This window comes from Rhinopithecus roxellana, chromosome 14 (genome assembly GCF_007565055.1).
Source record: "Rhinopithecus roxellana isolate Shanxi Qingling chromosome 14, ASM756505v1, whole genome shotgun sequence".
Classification (NCBI taxonomy): Eukaryota; Metazoa; Chordata; class Mammalia; order Primates; family Cercopithecidae; genus Rhinopithecus; species Rhinopithecus roxellana.
The window spans coordinates 86,147,605-86,165,116 of NC_044562.1; the positions used below are offsets into that span (position 1 = coordinate 86,147,605).

A 17,512-nucleotide genomic window follows, 5' to 3' on the forward strand; every position below is an offset into this window, starting at 1 on the left:
CCAAAGGTTGGCTGGATATTCATATAGTTCATTTAACTTTCACAGTCTGGTAAAACTAGGACTGAGTGAATTACAAATGTTTGAGCATAGCTAGGAAGTGTAGAGAGTATCAAACCTGGATCTCTAAGACCTAACTGCTAAGTTCCTGGTCTGTCATTACATAACCGGGTGGCCGTTGGGCAAATAGTTACCCTTTCCAAGCTCCTGGGTGCTTAACTGTTAAAGGGTGGGTTAACAAAAGATGGTCTCTAAGTTCCTTTTCTGTTCTACATTCCATGATCTGTTACCTTGTTATCTGTCAGAAATAGCAGACAGTGATAAACCATCAGGGTTAAAGGTACAAATAAAAAATAACCGTGACAAAGTAGTCAAGGTCAAATAGTGATGATATACTGACACCACGAATGTCCTGAAATGATATACTGCAAAGGTTACAACATCGTATCTGAGGTAGTCTTGCCCAAAATGCATAACCTCAGTCAAAACATGAGAAAATATCAAACAATCCCAAACTGAGAAGTGTTCAACAAAATAACCAAAAATGGCAAGGTCATAAAAGAAAAGGAAATACTTAAGAACTGTCACAGACTGCAGAAGATTCAGGAGAAATAATAACAACTAAACGCAATGTGGTTGCTGGATAGGATCCTGGCACAGAAAATAGACATTAGTAGAGAAACTGCTGAAATTAGAATAAGGCTTTTGTTTAGTTAACAGTATAGAAACAATGTCAATTTCCTGGTTTTGATAATTGTACTATCATCAGTAATTGCACTATGGTGACATAAGGTGTCAACATTAGGGGAAGATAGGTGAGGGATATACAATACAGTGCAATGATCCCTTCCATACTAGTTTGGCAACATTTTTGTGAGTCTAAAATTAGTTCAACATAAAAAGCTTTTTTAGATACAGGAAATTCCTGGAACTTATACAGAAAAATATACATGGAGCCCAAGTGTAATAATACCAAGAGGTTTGCAATTAAAACTTTATTTTACCTCCAAAATCTGAATCCAGAGAAGGAATGCATTAATAAGTTCAAAGACTGCTTCCTTGCAATCAATGGTTAAAAAGTTCCCAAGCATTAGGGTGCATAAGCAAATAATATTTATTCATATCTCATTTTAGCCATCTCATCAGCCTCTTAAACAAATATATTTCCCTCAGTAGAAAAAACAACTCTGACTGCCCTTCCAACTATGCAGGTGAGGTGACACTCCTACCAGTCAAGACATAGTTTGTTTACAATCCACGTGTTCCTGAAAAGTTGCATATCAATCTACATTTACAAAGCAAATCACATTGTAAATGTATTAGACATGCTTACTATTTGAAGAAATGTGCCATTAATTCTTTCTGGAAGATGAATAATAAATTCATAGTTTATCTTTTATTAAGTTGATAGTTTCATTAATGAGTTGCATAAAGGGAAGAACCTCTAGTTCACAATTCAAGAACATTACTAAGAGGCAACAATAATAACCACAATTTGCCCCCATTTTTCTCTCATGACCTCGTCTCCCACCAATTCCCATATTGACCTTGTGCTCCAGTCACTGTGAATTACTCACAGGTACATTCTCACTTTCATGCTTCTGCCATGTTACTCTCTTAAATGGAATGTCTCATACTCAAACTTCTTTTGCCCATGAGAAGCTATACTTCAAGTCTCAGCTGATGTGGTCTCATTTGTTGCCCACTCTTGTATACCCCTGAAGCATTTTGTTTATACCTTTTCACAACTTGATCATTATTATTTTTAGGGATGGGTATGTCTGGATTCCTATCAGAACAGTTAGCTCCTTGATGGGAGTGGAGGGCAAGGGTTGGTTTCTTACTCATTTTAGCATTTTAAGAGCAGAGTATGGTTTCTTGCACATAGTAGCTTCTCAATAAACAGTCATTAGATTGAACCAAAATTATTAGAGTACATAGAAATTAGCCTAGAGGAATGTTTTACGGACTCAAATTCAGAGAGTTATTGTTGGAGAGAAGCACTAATTCTCAGAAGCAACCTTGTCAATGTTCTGAGGTTTGTTTCCCCATCTCTAATGCATGAATATGATAGGGAAAATGGTCCATTATATACATTGCAAAAAGTAATAGTAGTCTCTCAGGACATTGATTCTGTTAACAATTTTCTGTTGAGCATACATTTCCTGCATGCCATGCAATGGGCTAGTACATTACATATATTATCTAATTGTCATTGTTACTTTTTACTTGAAAGGTTAATTGAGATTGCCAACAACAAAGTGAGTAATTAATTCTGACCATGAAGCAGTTCAGGAAAAGTGTCATCATTGAGAAAATGGCATACAAGGTGAATTTTGGAAGATAAAGACAGATTTCACCAGGTGGGGAGAGGAATGAAAGTCTAGAAATGAAGGTAGGGCTTAGATTATAAAGAATGTCAAGCAAAAAAGCCAATTTTTATCTTAATCTTATGGTCTCTAGGAGTCATTGATGGCTTTTTAACTGATATGATGAAGAATTAACTTATCTTTATTTTCCTCTTTCCCCCAACTTCTTCCTTTTTAAGACGTTCTTGGGGAAAAGGCTATGATAAAGTCAAGAGCATGACTTATCCTAGCCTAGATATCTTTTTTCATAGTGAACTTGTGTGGCTTGGTATTAACTGGGACCCACAATGGTCGGGTACTCATAAAGTGCACGCTTCATAAGTTCTACCCTCGAGGAGTATTCATTCTAAAAAGACATGACATATATCATAAAGAACCACACTACATCTATCATTTAAACAATCTGTTATCATTTTAACCACTTTCTTTTCTCTCTGTGTGTGTATGTATGTGTGTATTTGTTGTTGCTGTTGTTAATACCACAGTTTTTAAAGCTCTCTTCAATTGAAAATGAATGAGGTATGGAAATATCTATTTCACTTAGAAAATATTTTCAAAGATTAAAATATTCCAAGTCGACAATCAATGAGTGACACATCCTCCAAACCACATACCAAAGGCTGAGAATGTTCAAATGACCAGGGAGGCCTTTCACAAAACAATAATATGGCCCAGTGTTCGAGCTGGGAGCCTATCAGACATAAGTTTGAATCTTAGCTGTAAATCTTATGTGTAAGTGATAAGGAGGGGAGGGACACACCACAGCTGAAAAGAGTGGGGTTCCTGTCCATGGTACTGAAATGCCTCTGCATACAAAGTGGCTTGCTTTCTCTTCCCCAGGACACTTGGTTTGGACCCCAACTTCTCACAGCCTCCATGATTTTTTCCTTTAAAAACATTGGTCTATGTTTATGACCAATTTTCCAGTTTTTACAATATTTCAAACAAATACAAACTAGAACTTGCCCAGCACTAAACACAAGTCCATAGCCTTCTCTAATCTCCCACAAGAGAGTTAGTAACTTTGCCCTTGTTGAATAAAGCTGTATATGCTCCTTGAAGGCAGGGCCTTGTCACAGTGATTACTCCCCTTGATATGCCTAACACAAAGCTAATGAGTTAATTCACCTACTAATTAGTAAGTAGCCCCCACTCCCTTTGCCCTTTAGGAACTCTAATGAATGAATAACTCAGCAAATGAACAGTTCTTCAGGAGAATGACTCATAGATTCTTGCAGCAGAAATGCAAAAGGCCATTTACTCACCCACATCTTCAATACAGAAAATGTCAGCATATGTAACCAAAGGGAAATGTTTTCTGAGTATCGCAAAAGGAAATTCATATTATTAACTACAGACAGTTCGCTTTCTACATGGAAGCACATAAAGTCCCCAAACAAACTTTTGTAACTGTGAAAGGATTTCTCTTCAGATGGTTGAGACTCTTCTGAAGTGTGAAATGAGCCACATAATATTCAGCTCTTGTTTCTTCGTCACCAAATTCTCTTTTCATGAATCCAATAAGTGTCTATTAAAATAAATAAACCCCCTAATGACTCAAGATAACCTAATCAAGAAAACTGAAATGGATAAAAGCCTAACTACAAGGAAGGCTTGTCAAAGGCTTCAATGAATCCCTGACAAGGAGGTTATCTAAACCTGAAAAAACTGTGCTGGCTGTTTGGTTAAAGTTCAAGGTTAATTATTTTATACTTTAAATATGATAAGTAAAAATGATCTGCTTCTTTACTTTTCAAAATTGTATACTAAATTCTAAACTGTATTTTTATGGGGACTAATTTGTAGCTATCTCTGGGTTATCTTATGCATGTCACTGACATTTCTATGGATGTGTCTGTAAAGATTGAGTCTGTAATTGAGAGTAAGGAAAATTTTACTTCAGAAGAGCCCTTTAAACCTCTGATAGACTGTGCTCAAGTCAAGATGGGATTACACAAAATGTTGTTGCCCTCCTTAGCACACATGGAATATACACAGCTATTTAATAGCATGGAGATTTGGTATGCCTTTACACGTATAAATATGTACAAACATACATACAAGCATACATGGGTACATGCACCTGAAAAAGCCATTTGTGTTTGTCAAAAAAGAAGAATGAATCTAGAATTTTGGACTTCTTCACTTCAACAGTAGAAAGATATTAACAGCAAAATGCACTAGGCTAAAATATCTAACAGAAAACAATAAAAATGCTTCCAATGCCTCCCTTTAGGTCCAAATGTCAGCACACCTGTGACATATCAATGTATATTGCAAACTTCCTAAAGAACTTATCATAATGGGTGGTGGTGGGGGTTGGGGGTCGGGCAGGGTAGTAGTTGGGGAAACCAGACAGGGAAGACAACCAGGAGTTAAGACTCTTTTGAAAGATCAGGGTGGGACTAGAAAGAGGTGAGCAAGCGACTAGTGCATGAAATGTAAACAGTATGGTTTGACAAGTGTGTGCCTGCCTTCTTACATCTTGCACCCTAGGCAGCTAGCTTGCCTTACCCTAGTCTTGGCCCTGGGAAAAGAAGATTAAATAGTCTCAACAGCAAAGTGGTAGCAACCATTCATAGACACCAACATTCTCTGACTATAAGAACCACAGTTTAACTCAATGTCCTCTTCCCCAATGGGCTGGGGAGAAATCAGAGAGGAGGTTTTAATATGGCAACCTAATTTGCTTCAAAGACACATGCAAGTTTCCAAAGTTACCAAGTCATGAACAGGCAAAATAATGAACTCAAAGGTTTCTGCAAAGGATAAAATGAACTTAAAAATGAGTTTAAAACTTTAGTGATGAGTTAAAAGTATTTGACATTTTAAGAACTGCATATGTAGTCTGATTAATCTTCATTATCATCATCATCATTATTGATTGCCTAAGGACTCCTATAAAGACTAATTTTAAGGCATGAAACATTAACATAATTAATTGTGAGGGTGGTAAAAAGAACCCAATTCTTGATCATGAGGTTGATATTAAAACAGAGATCTTATAGGAATGTCTGAGGAGACTGCTTCACTAGAATCTGATTTCTTGAGATTCTACCAAGAGAAAAAAGAGGGGAGACTGAAGGGCTCAACTTGACGCTCATGCATCACTATGTTCACATCCACTTAGTTCGGCATTTGGGAATCTGAGAAATTCCTTCACTAGGCATAACATTTTTCAAATGGTAATTTTAGTGTACATATATTAAACTTTTTTGAATTTGAATTTGGAACACCATCCCTAAATTTTAGTATACTCGATCCAGTTGACAAGAGTGGAAACTGGTCCATGATAGGTCTCAGAATGACTGCGTTCTGAAGAAACCTACCTGGCAGCTACTCAGTCAAGGCTGCACACCTCATTTTAGCCTACCTTACGTGCAGAATATAAATGGCAAAATCAAAATCATTAGGAGACAGACCACCAACTCACTTTACACAGGGTATCCTATGGCCTACAGTTTCTGTTACTCTTTATAACAGAGAGGCCAGGGCAGCAACATGTCTACTTCCAGTGCCCTGGGTTATCCCAACCCCAGTAAAGGTGTCCTCAACATGGAAACTTCACAATGTAAGATCAACATTAGAGTACTTTTTGTGCAAAATGGCAAACCTTTGATCTTTGTGCAACATTTTTTAAAGGCTAGGAAACTAAGTAATGAGACAAGATAATATTTTATATTTTATAAATTTAGTCTCCTACATAAAAAAGTTGTCTTAAAAATTATAGTTTTAACTTGTCTTATAATTATTTGTTACACAGTTATGATATCAATTAGGATATAAACATGGACATACACTCCCATGCAAACATATACACATTGAAAGAAAAGATTCTAAAATGTTAATAGTAACTATATCTGGGTCATGAAATCATGGCTGATCCATGTTTTTATTTTTATACTCTTCGTCACTTTCTGAATTTTTTAAAATGAGGTTGTTAAATTACTTATGTAATCACAAAATATAAATTATTTCTTTAAAAAATGTATAAATATACGCCTGAGACATTTTAAGAAGAGATGCAAAAACAAAAATTAATTAGTCTTTCTTTCCTTTTTCTTTTATATAAAGAATCTTCTATGGAGACCTACATGTTTTAAATTATTTAGCCTGTCAAGCAAATTAGACCACCTATAAGGAGAGATTTTAAGAAAAAAAAATTTTTCATAAAATCTGAGCTTGTAAACTACATCTAAAACATAAGTACACTATCACTTAGGAATACAATTTGTTAAGTAGTTGAGAACTTGAAACATTTTTTTTTTGTAGAAACATAGTGATAAGGCATAAAGGTCAGTACACAAAATCCACTTAATCCTAATGTACATGAAGCACAGAACATACTGAAACCCAATCACCATGTAGGTCATAGTTTCTATGGGGAAAATGATTTTAGAATTGTGTATTAAAAGCCAGAAATCCATCTCTTCTAGCTACAATGAGATCACAATTATGCCTCCCATTCTAAAGTGTGTAGTAGGAAGATCTCTCTCATTCTTGACTTTAGTGGCAGTTCCGGTAGCCAGTGGGCCTGCAAAGGCATAGGTAGCATGGAGGATTGGCAGAGGTCTTTAAACCTTTGTAAACATGAGGACATCTTACTAATATCATCTCACCAGAGACCCCCCTGGGTCCGTGTTGGTTCCAAAATCACCCTTTTTCTTTTATCCCAGCAGGCTCTGGGGCTGCCCCTTTCATTACCAGCATCTGGGGTTTACAACCAGGCCGTCTTTTTCCCCTTGTCTGTATGGAACAGAACAGGGTGTGTTAGTTTCTCTCCATCTTCCTGATACAAAAGGCAAGTCCACAGCCCTTCTGAAGTTTTTGTTCATTGGTTTATCTTTTCAATGAAGGGAAGGGGAAATAGAGATTAAAAATAAGCCCCTTTCCATTTCTCTCCCTACTCTATTTTTACCCAAACCTAGTAGGAAAAAACAATCACATACGTAGTGTTGGGTCTTTGGGTATGCAAATAATAATAATAAATAATAAAGATTCACTCTCCTCTCAAAGAAAAAAAAAAACAACAACATCAGATGATTCTTAGCATTCTATGAGCTAACCTATCGCAGTCTATAAAAGGGAGAAGATAGCAGGATGTGAGAAGAAAAAAAACAATTAATCAGTGTCTGGGAAATGGGGTAATTGACGTCAAGGGAGAGAAATGTGGCTGAGGATGCTGTCAAAGTACACAACCGTCCCCAGAGAACTGCAGAAGATGTGCCCACAAGTTACTATGCTTTCTCTCCTCTAGATTTCTATATCCCAGATCACAGCTGATTGGGTAAAATTGGGAAGAAAAGGGGAAAGCAGCCCCACAGAATCTGCAGAAGACAGCCAGGAAGATTAGCAGAAGCTTTTGAGGAACAAGGCATTCCTGTGGCCATGCGGACTGAATGTGGGGCGTTCGCTCCCTGGTGGCCCTTTGTATGTGAGGGTCAGACTGGAGTTATACAGAAAACGCTCCATATGCCTTTACATTATGGCTTCTACTAAGGACCACTAACTCCTAATTCACAGAGAATTACCACTGTCATTCTATTCCATGATCTGAGTATTCTGCAGACAGAAAAGCAAGGTAATCCTCAGAATTCACACACAGAAAATTATTTTAAACCACTAAACTGTCCTAACTAGAAAATGAAGGAAATGCCTATGTCGTGAATGGTACTACCTAGATTTTCTTCTAGGGTTTTTATGGTATTAGGTCTAACATTTAAGTCTCTAATCCATCTTGAATTAATCTTCGTATAAGGAGTAAGGAAAGGATCCAGTTTCAGCTTTCTACTTATGGCTAGCCAATTTTCCCAGCACCATTTATTAAATAGGGAATCCTTTCCCCATTTCTTGTTTCTCTCAGGTTTGTCAAAGATCAGATGGCTGTAGATGTGTGGTATTATTTCTGAGGACTCTGTTCTGTTCCATTGGTCTAAAACACCAAAAGCAACGGCAGCAAAAGCCAAAATTGACAAATGGGATCTAATTAAACTAAAGAGCTTCTGCACAGCAAAAGAAACTACCATCAGGGTGAACAGGCAACCTACAGAATGGGAGAACATTTTTGCAATCTACTCATCTGACAAAGGGCTAATATCCAGAATCTACAAAGAACTCAAACAAATATACAAGAAAAAAAACAAACAACCCCATCAAAAAGTGGGCAAAGGATATGAACAGACATTTCTCAAAGAAGACATTCATACAGCCAACAGACACATGAAAAAATGCTCATCATCACTCGCCATCAGAGAAATGCAAATCAAAACCACAATGAGATACCATCTCACACCAGTTAGAATGGCAATCATTAAAAAATCAGGAAACAACAGTTGTTGGAGAGGATGTGGAGAAATAGGAACACTTTTACACTGTTGGTGGGATTGTAAACTAGTTCAACCATTATGGAAAACAGTATGGCGATTCCTCAAGGATCTAGAACTAGATGTACCATATGACCCAGCCATCCCACTACTGGGTATATACCCAAAGGATTATAAATTATTCTACTACAAAGACACATGCACACGTATGTTTATTGCGGCACTATTCACAATAGCAAAGACTTGGAATCAACCCAAATGTCCATCTGTGACAGACTGGATTAAGAAAATGTGGCACATATACACCATGGAATACTATGCAGCCATAAAAAAGGATGAGTTTGCGTCCTTTGTAGGGACATGGATGCAGCTGGAAACCATCATTCTTAGCAAACTATCACAAGAACAGAAAACCAAACACCGCATGTTCTCACTCATAGGTGGGAACTGAACAATGAGATCACTTGGACTCGGGAAGGGGAACATCACACACCGGGGCCTATCATGGGGAGGGGGGAGGGGGGAGGGATTGCATTGGGGAGTTATACATGATATAAATGATGAATTGATGGGTGCTGACGAGTTGATGGGTGCAGCACACCAACATGGCACAAATATACATATGTAACAAACCTGCACGTTATGCACATGTACCCTAGAACTTACAGTATAATAAAAAATAAATAAATAAATAAATAAATAAAAATAAATAAAAATAAAAAAAAAGGAAAATGAAGGAAATGTACAAATGTGAAATGTGCATAAACACATTTCTGGTCTTACTCTTCTTGGACTCCTTTCCCCTGAAGAAAGGGGCAACGGCCTGATAGAAGATACCTAATGGAAGTGGATGATGGACTGGCCTGGCCATTACCAAGGGACTGGGGCTGAGCTGCAGGAGGTGGTCTGGGACCCTACAAATGCATCCTCATGTAACCCATGCACTAGGGAAACATATACACACTTCCCAGTAACGGACTTTCACAATGAACCAGTTTGCCAACCTTTCAACTCCTTTTCTGAACCCCTTTCCTTGCATTGTGCCTGGTTCCTAAACACTTACAGTCCTCAAGGACCCTCTTGGCCCATCATTCCTACTCTCTCTAAAACTCCCCTCCCTCTTCCTAGTCCCCATTCAAGGCTTCCCTAACACACAGGGCAGTGTTAGACATTATTCTTAACAGCTGATTACAGCAAACAACACCAAGGAGTGTTAATGGAGGGGTCATAGAAATTTCAAATGGAAGGAGAGGGTTGCTATGCATATTTGAACTGGGCCTTCAGGGATTCAAGGCAACTCCAGTTCACAAGAGTACCTAATTAATTGTTGCCCTAATTTCACCTTCAGGAGAAGGGAAAGCCCTTGCATGTGGCTCTTCAGTCACTGCAAGAACTTAAGATCCCTCCAAAGAAAAATAAAAGGAGGGAAGAAAATGCAAGAAAAGAGAAAATCCTTTGTTCCTCTCAGTTCTCACCACACAATGGAGTGGGTGTGGCCACTCCCCATTGCATCTTGGAGAGGTTAAGTCCTATGATTAGTCATGACTAAGAGAGATATATAAATCTGTAAGGTGTAATATATATGACTAAGATATATATGTCCATAAGGTATATCTATGTGCGTGTATGTATATGTATAGACGTATATATACATGTGTCTATGGATATATATACATACATATATACATATATGTATATACATGTATGTTTATGTATATACATGTATGTCTATATATACACACATAGACACACCTTGTGGATATATATCTTAGTCATATATATATACAGCTTATACATGTATACATATACATATGTGTGCACGCACACATGCATACACATACATGTGCACGTATACATGTATATACATACATGTGCATGCATACATGCACACACCTATATGTATGCAAACATGTATACCTATATAAATATATTATATATACATACATGTACACATATGTATATGTACAAACATGTATATACATGTATACATATGTGTGTGCATATACATACATGTGTACATATATACATGTGCATGCATGTATATATGTATATGTATGTATGCATGTATATATGTCTATATATACACACATACATGTACACACACATACACACAGATACACCTTATGGATAGCCACCAAATATATGTGCCATGTACCAAATCATGCAACTGATTTTACTAAATATACTTTTTATCAAGTGAATACTGATACTAATAAAATGGGAGTGAATATCTTTTGTTAAATTGCCTTTGAAACCACCAATTAAATTCATTTTGTTTGGCAGTATCATTTTTTTTAAAAAAACATAATAAACATAATGTCTGAATTGCCTATCTAGTCAGCTATTTACAATAAGGTTCCCTACTCATAGATGAAAATGAGATCATTGTCCCAGTGAAAAAAGAACAACCTCAAAGCCTCTTATCCTCACTTAAGTTCAATCTTATCTTCAGCATATTAATTCCCAGAACTATGTTCTCCTCTAAATTCTACGAAATCAGGGCTACTGGTTTCTTCAGGAGACATCAAAAATTTGGAGAGCTAAGCTTCTTCCAATTGGCAAAAGCAGCTTTCAATCAGCTACCTGAATTCTTTTGGGAGGTTGGAAGCATCACTATTTCCAAAAGCCATAGTGCTAAATCAACAGGAAGATTACAGGCATTCGGAATCAAGTTCTCAGACTGCGGTCTTCAGTTTTTCTTGAAAGCTGCTTATAGAAGAAGGACTGTGTGAAACTTTGATATTTACATCAAGTCACAACTAAGGGGCAGGTTTGCAAAATCAATTGTGCAGCTTTTATACTCACTGCACATTTACCACATATGTCCTTTATTACACAGTGGAAAACCATTAAATGCACAGTAGTTTTGCCAAGTGGCATTATGCATTTAACAGCTTTATTCGTTTAACAGCTCCAACTCTCATTATATTTTGCCATGTGGTACATGGGATTTTATGCATTTAACAGTTTAAGACAGCTCTATGGTATTTTCTTTTCATGTATTTCATAGTATGGTTGGACATCATGTCTTAGCAAACTGTATTTCACTGATTTCATTGATGAGAGAAAGTCAGAGTAATCTGGAAAAATTACTACACTGAAATTGAAAAGGGAAACAAACATTTTAATCCCTTTCCAAGTTCTTTGATATTCTACTCTCCTCCTTTTATCAACATCTGAAAATAACCTACATCAGGTTAAAACTGCAGGTAAAAAAGGCTAACCCTATACTCTATAATTAATCTAAACATAACATTTAACTATAGTTTGATTTTTTTCAGTTTCAAAAACTTAATTTTTATTGAAAACCTTCTTGCTTAATAGAAATACAATACTCAGTCACTTCCTTTCTTTATAGCACACAACGGAAGATTTGTTAGGGAGATGATCAATCATTTTATTATTTACATATGTAGGGATGAAAACATTTGTCATACAAGGACACAGTGGAAATCAAGCTCAGAATCCAAAGACTCTCAAAATTACGCTTTAACTAACTTTTGTTTCCTCCACTCTGCATTAGATGTTCGCCCTAGGTATAAATAAGTAAGCATGCAACTCAAACTAACCTAGGATTCTAGGTCTGGGCAGAAATTGTCCCTTTAAATGAAGAATTGAAGCAGATAGTAGATCCCATCAACTGTTGCTGCTTTCAGAAACAAAAAACCTAAGCATCTGTCTGCTCTTTTCCCCAGAGCATTACATTCTCCGCAATCCCAGCACTCTGAAAATTTTTACTGGATAAGCTTCTATGTTTTTCTGTTAAAAGATTTTAGCACTTACCCTGCACTCCCCACGTGTGTTTTCTCCTGAAAAAAAGCAACTGTATTCTGTACATAAAAGAAACACCTGACATCAAAAGGTGTCTCTGGGCCTGGGGAAAAGTGGTTATTATAACAGAGTCAGCCACTCCCCTTGTGGGAACAGGAGAGGTGATGAGACTTGGCTAAAACTTGGTCTCAGAAAGGTACCGTTATATACATTCTAAGTTTTGTTCATATATGTGTGTGTGTGTGTGTATATATATATATATAAAGGGAGAGAAACAAAAGAGTACACTGCAGTGTTTAGAAAAAGGAGAGAAATCATTCGAGGCTAATTTTTTTTAATCTTTAAAAAAAAAAAAAAGATCGGGTTTTGGCTTCATCTCTATTTTGAACTCCAATGGGGATAAAAGCAAACTAGAGTAAAAGGCAGAACATGACAGGTTTCTTGGGGGTTATTATTGTTATTATTATTATAGGAACAGATGTATTTTTATTGGTGGGGGAAGGAGAAGGGTCTAATTCCAGCCCTCGATTTTGCTCTTTTAAAAACCACTCACCTGACTTTTATTTGCAGCCACTTTGGCAAACAGGGCTTGAGACACCTTGGCCCTTTTCATCTCCTGTTGGATCTCGTCATAAATGGCAGCTGTGATGTTGACGTTGGCGCCGTCCACCTTAATAGGGAGGTCTGTTGTCGGTGTCGAGGTTTTGGCCTACCAAGAGACCATGAAAATAATAATTTAAAAAGTGCTGCATTCAGCCCAGCCATCTGTGCAGAAATTATCAAAGGATTTCAGTCAGCTGATGCCAAACTGCATTAGCTACAGAGGGACACTTCCTGTCCATTATTCTAATCAGGTTAATTGTGATTGGAAATAATTGCAGTGCATTCCTATAGGACATGCAGAATCCTGTCAACCCTGTTTTCTCACAGTATCTCAGACGAAGGTTCACAGGTAGGATGGCTCTCCTAGACACCAAACTGTAAGCAACCATCTAACAACAAAACAAACATGCAGAACACACACACAGTTAACCTTTTCTTTCTAAAAATGGCACACCTTGGAAGAAGAGCCAATTCTTCCAGAAAAAAAATGAGTAAATGGGTAGAGGTCTCTAAATAATAAATTATTACTCAATTTAATGCACTCCCGAGTCTCTCTCATTCTTTATTAAAGCTTTACGTATGTCATTCGAGTATGTATGGTTTCCCATCATTATCATCATTATGCTACCCAGACAGTCACCTAATTTCACCTAGGAAATCAGTGGAAATGAAACAAAATTTCATTTCATAAAACTAGGCTTCAGAATGCCTTTGATGTGCCGTTTTCATTTTCTTAAACTCATATTGTGGTTTTATGTATTCTGCAGTGCTCGTTTTAATTGAATGATTTCCCATCAGCTTCAGAGACAAATGAAGGACAATATAGAAGGTATCTGTACTTCTTGGGGTTAGGATAACCCTAAAATGTCTGAATCTACTTAATCCAAAAGATGGTCATAACATTTACTTGGTGTGGGCCCTAGAATGCATTGCTGGTGTCTAATAAGAGAGGGCTGAGACATTTTGTTGGAACCTCCGGCAGCAAGACTTCAGGAAAAGACATCCTTGATCCTTGTGCACTACCAGCTGAACTGACCTAACCTGGGTTTTTTCTCCTTGTCCAGAGAAAGATGTAACAGGCAGTGTGGACTCCGTGACAAATGGTGTCTAGAGGCAGCACTTTAAGGCCCTACGTTTCCATAAAGGCTTTGCTTCCTAACAGTGCTCAGTGACTTCTGCCATTTTTCTTCTACCTCCTTCTCTTATACTATTTTCTGATTACCACAAAGCAATAATTACTATAATTTATGGTGTGCTTTTTATGGGCCAGGTACTCCAGAAAGCATTTTAACTTCTGTTTTCACATTTAATTCTTTTAAGATTCCAATGAGTTAGACATTATTATTTTCATCTTACAAATTAAGAAACTGAAATAAAAGAGGATTTTAACCTAGGACACCCAGCAGCCAGTGAAGGGACCATGATCTGAATGCAACTCTTTCAGGCTCAAAAGCATGGGGTCAGGACACTGCACTATACACTGCCTCCAAAATCTCCAATTTATGCCAGGTGCTGTTATAAGAATTTCCTTGCTAGGTTGGGACTTTCCCATTAAAAATCCAATTCTCTGTAATTTTTTTAAAAAAACTCTTTGTTCTGCTCAAAATTTCTAGTTAACCCACAGTGCTTTCCCTGTTAAGAGAATGTTTTAGCATAGCATGTCTGCCCTTTCTTAATTCAGTTTTCTTAATTTGCCTCACTGACTATCTCATCCCACCTGACTGGTCAAGTCTTCTCTAGAACCATGAGGGCTAAGATGAAACCCCTCAGCCATGTGACCTTACACAAGTTACCGAATCCATCTAAACCTCAGTTCCCTCATCTGTAAAATGGGTGTAATACCAAAAAATGGTGACAATTGAATTCATGCAAAATGTTCACAATACCTAATACACAGTAAGCATTTTAAAAAATGATCATTCTTATCTTAGTATTGCTTTGTCATTATTAAGTACAGCACGGAATGCTGAACTGAATAAATAAAAAGAGACTGCAGGTATAATTTCAAAACTGAAATTTCTCCAATTTGTTTTTCAGCTACTAATAAAGTATAGATGGGGTCTGGAAAATAATCTCCCTGCATCAATGTCAAGCTGCCTGTGTACACTAAATTGCTGACTCCAACTAAAAGGCTGAGTCAGTGAGTACTCCTCTAATACTTGTTCTCACAATAAAATCTGTACCGTACTATGATCTTTACTGTTGAGATATGCCTGTAAAGAATTTTAAGTCGGTAATCATGAAATGTTTTAAAAGACTTTAATAAACTCTCCTTTCTCAATTTTTACCCAAGAGAAAAAGAAGACAATTCTAGAGAATGTACAAATGCAATGCCATGACTGTATTCTCAAAAACATGTTTAAATATTTATTTTTTAAAATATCAAAACTGTGAAATTAAATAAGAGATTTCCCTGCTACACCTATCCCTAAAGGGCATCTTAATGAATTTTCTAGATGGCATTCTGGTCAAAATAAGCAAAATACTGACCCTAACTGTGTGGCCTTGTAAGTCGGTCTGGCACTGAAAGCTATTATGTCTTTGAAAAGGTGCCTACGATGTATAATCTTGTTAGGAAAATAGTACAAAAGAGCTGAAAACAAACACACAGACCTCTGTTAATTTCTAACAAGTAGAAGTAACTTTCTAAGAAGAACTGCCTTGTTAAATGGCCATGAAGTATGGCTGGGCTCTTCTATAATGGTTTAATGAACTTCGAAAGTGGCAAACATATTGATGAATTTAGCAGAAGTAAATATTAGTGCACATTAACAACTTGCCCAACTTACTAGCTCAGTATGTATGCCCTCAGAATTTTTTTTAAATAAATAAAAATGCTTGGTTATACTCATCCAAAGTAAGCAGTCAAGAGACTTATTTTTGGTTTAAACAGTAACTAAAACTCATAATTCACTAAAGATTGAAGTGTAAGTAACACAATTTGGCAGTGCATGATAGAAAGTAATCTTCAATTAAAAGTTTATTGCAGAGTATAAAAATATAAAAAGAGTTAAAATGTGTGAAAAAAATGGATATACTTGAAAAAGCTCAAATATTTCTACCAGAATACAATTGTGCTTCTATGCTTAATCAGTTCCTTAGAATTTATCAGAAAACACAAAACCAAAGCTATAATATCTAAGCAAAACAACCTTTGGTTTTGGACCGCCCATTTTTCAGATTTGTATAAATGTATATCCATTAGGTCGGGTATGGTGGCTCACGCCTGTAATCCCAGCACTTTGCAAGGCCAAGGTGGGCGGATTACTTGAGGTCAGGAGTTTGAGACCAGCATGGCCAACATGGTGAAACACCGCCTCTACTAAAAATACAAAAAAATCAGCCTGGTGTGGTGGCATGTGCCTGTAATCCCAGCTACTCGGGAGGTCGAGGCAGGAGAATCACTCAAACCTGAGAAGCAGAGGTTGCAGTAAGCCATGATCACACCACTGCACTTCAGCCTGGGCAACAAAGTGAGACTCCTTCTCAAAAACAAACAAACAAAAATGTATACCCATTAAATATTGGTTTTGAGAATTATCACTCAGACAGAACCTGCAACTATCACAGCAACAGTGAATGGACTGGCCTTATCATAAATCTATCGAGTAGTAAAAGTTTAGGGGAAGTAGGAGATAGGCCAGAAATGAGTAGGCTTGGATGTGAACTAGAAATGACCCCTGACTGCCTTGAGTTAGGAGCTCTGAAGCACACATTACTAGATGTATACACTTGCACGAGGGCCTAAGAAAAGAATACTTTCCAAGTGTGTGGAGAGGAAGAATGGAAGTCACCAAATTCTGTGGGGAGATGATCCTAGGATGGAAAATAATTAAGGCCTACCTTTCCACCATCATTTTCTAAAGGATCATTGAGTGACATCTCAGTCATTCTGATCTAGACACTGCATATGCATGCTTCCACTGCAAGTGTTCCTCCATTTTGTCTTTTTCAGATTACACAAAACAGAGCTTAAACTACCCTCTGCCCCTGCCCTCAGCCACCCTACACCCCATCCAGCCCAACCAAATAAACATACAATTTAAGGGAAAGCAGTGTGCTTGCTATGCAAACTCGGCTTCAACACAAATGTCCTAACTCCTTCTTCGGCAACTGAGCAGCTACATATAAACATCCTAGAGCCAGCCCCTGTGCCCACTCCTACCTTCCCACCCCTCACATACCACTATGGAAGAATGGAACTTCCTAAAGGGACAGAAACAGAGTATGGGATCATATAATGGTCAGAGGTTCATATCCTTTGACCAACACGTTTAGCGGATTAAGAAGTCTTTGAATTGGCCAGGCGCGGTGGCTCACGCCTATAATCCCAGCACTTTGGGAGACCGAGGCAAGTGGATCACCTGAGGTCAGGAGTTCGAGACTAGCCTGGCCAACATGGTGAAACCCCATCTCTACTAAAAATACAAAAATTAGCCGGGCATGGTG

General features: G+C 37.4%; 1 protein-coding gene across 3 annotated transcripts in view; it reads right to left on the reverse strand.

The window, feature by feature from the left end:
• The window catches only part of SATB2 (SATB homeobox 2), a 202,135-nt gene that overhangs the window by 41,998 nt on the left and 142,625 nt on the right, over positions 1-17,512 (reverse strand). For all 3 annotated transcript variants that reach the window (XM_010373689.2, XM_010373697.2, XM_030917024.1), the window contains one exon: positions 13,014-13,169. In XM_010373689.2, coding sequence (XP_010371991.1) covers positions 13,014-13,169 — 156 coding nt within the window. The remainder of the gene's footprint in view (positions 1-13,013; positions 13,170-17,512) is intronic.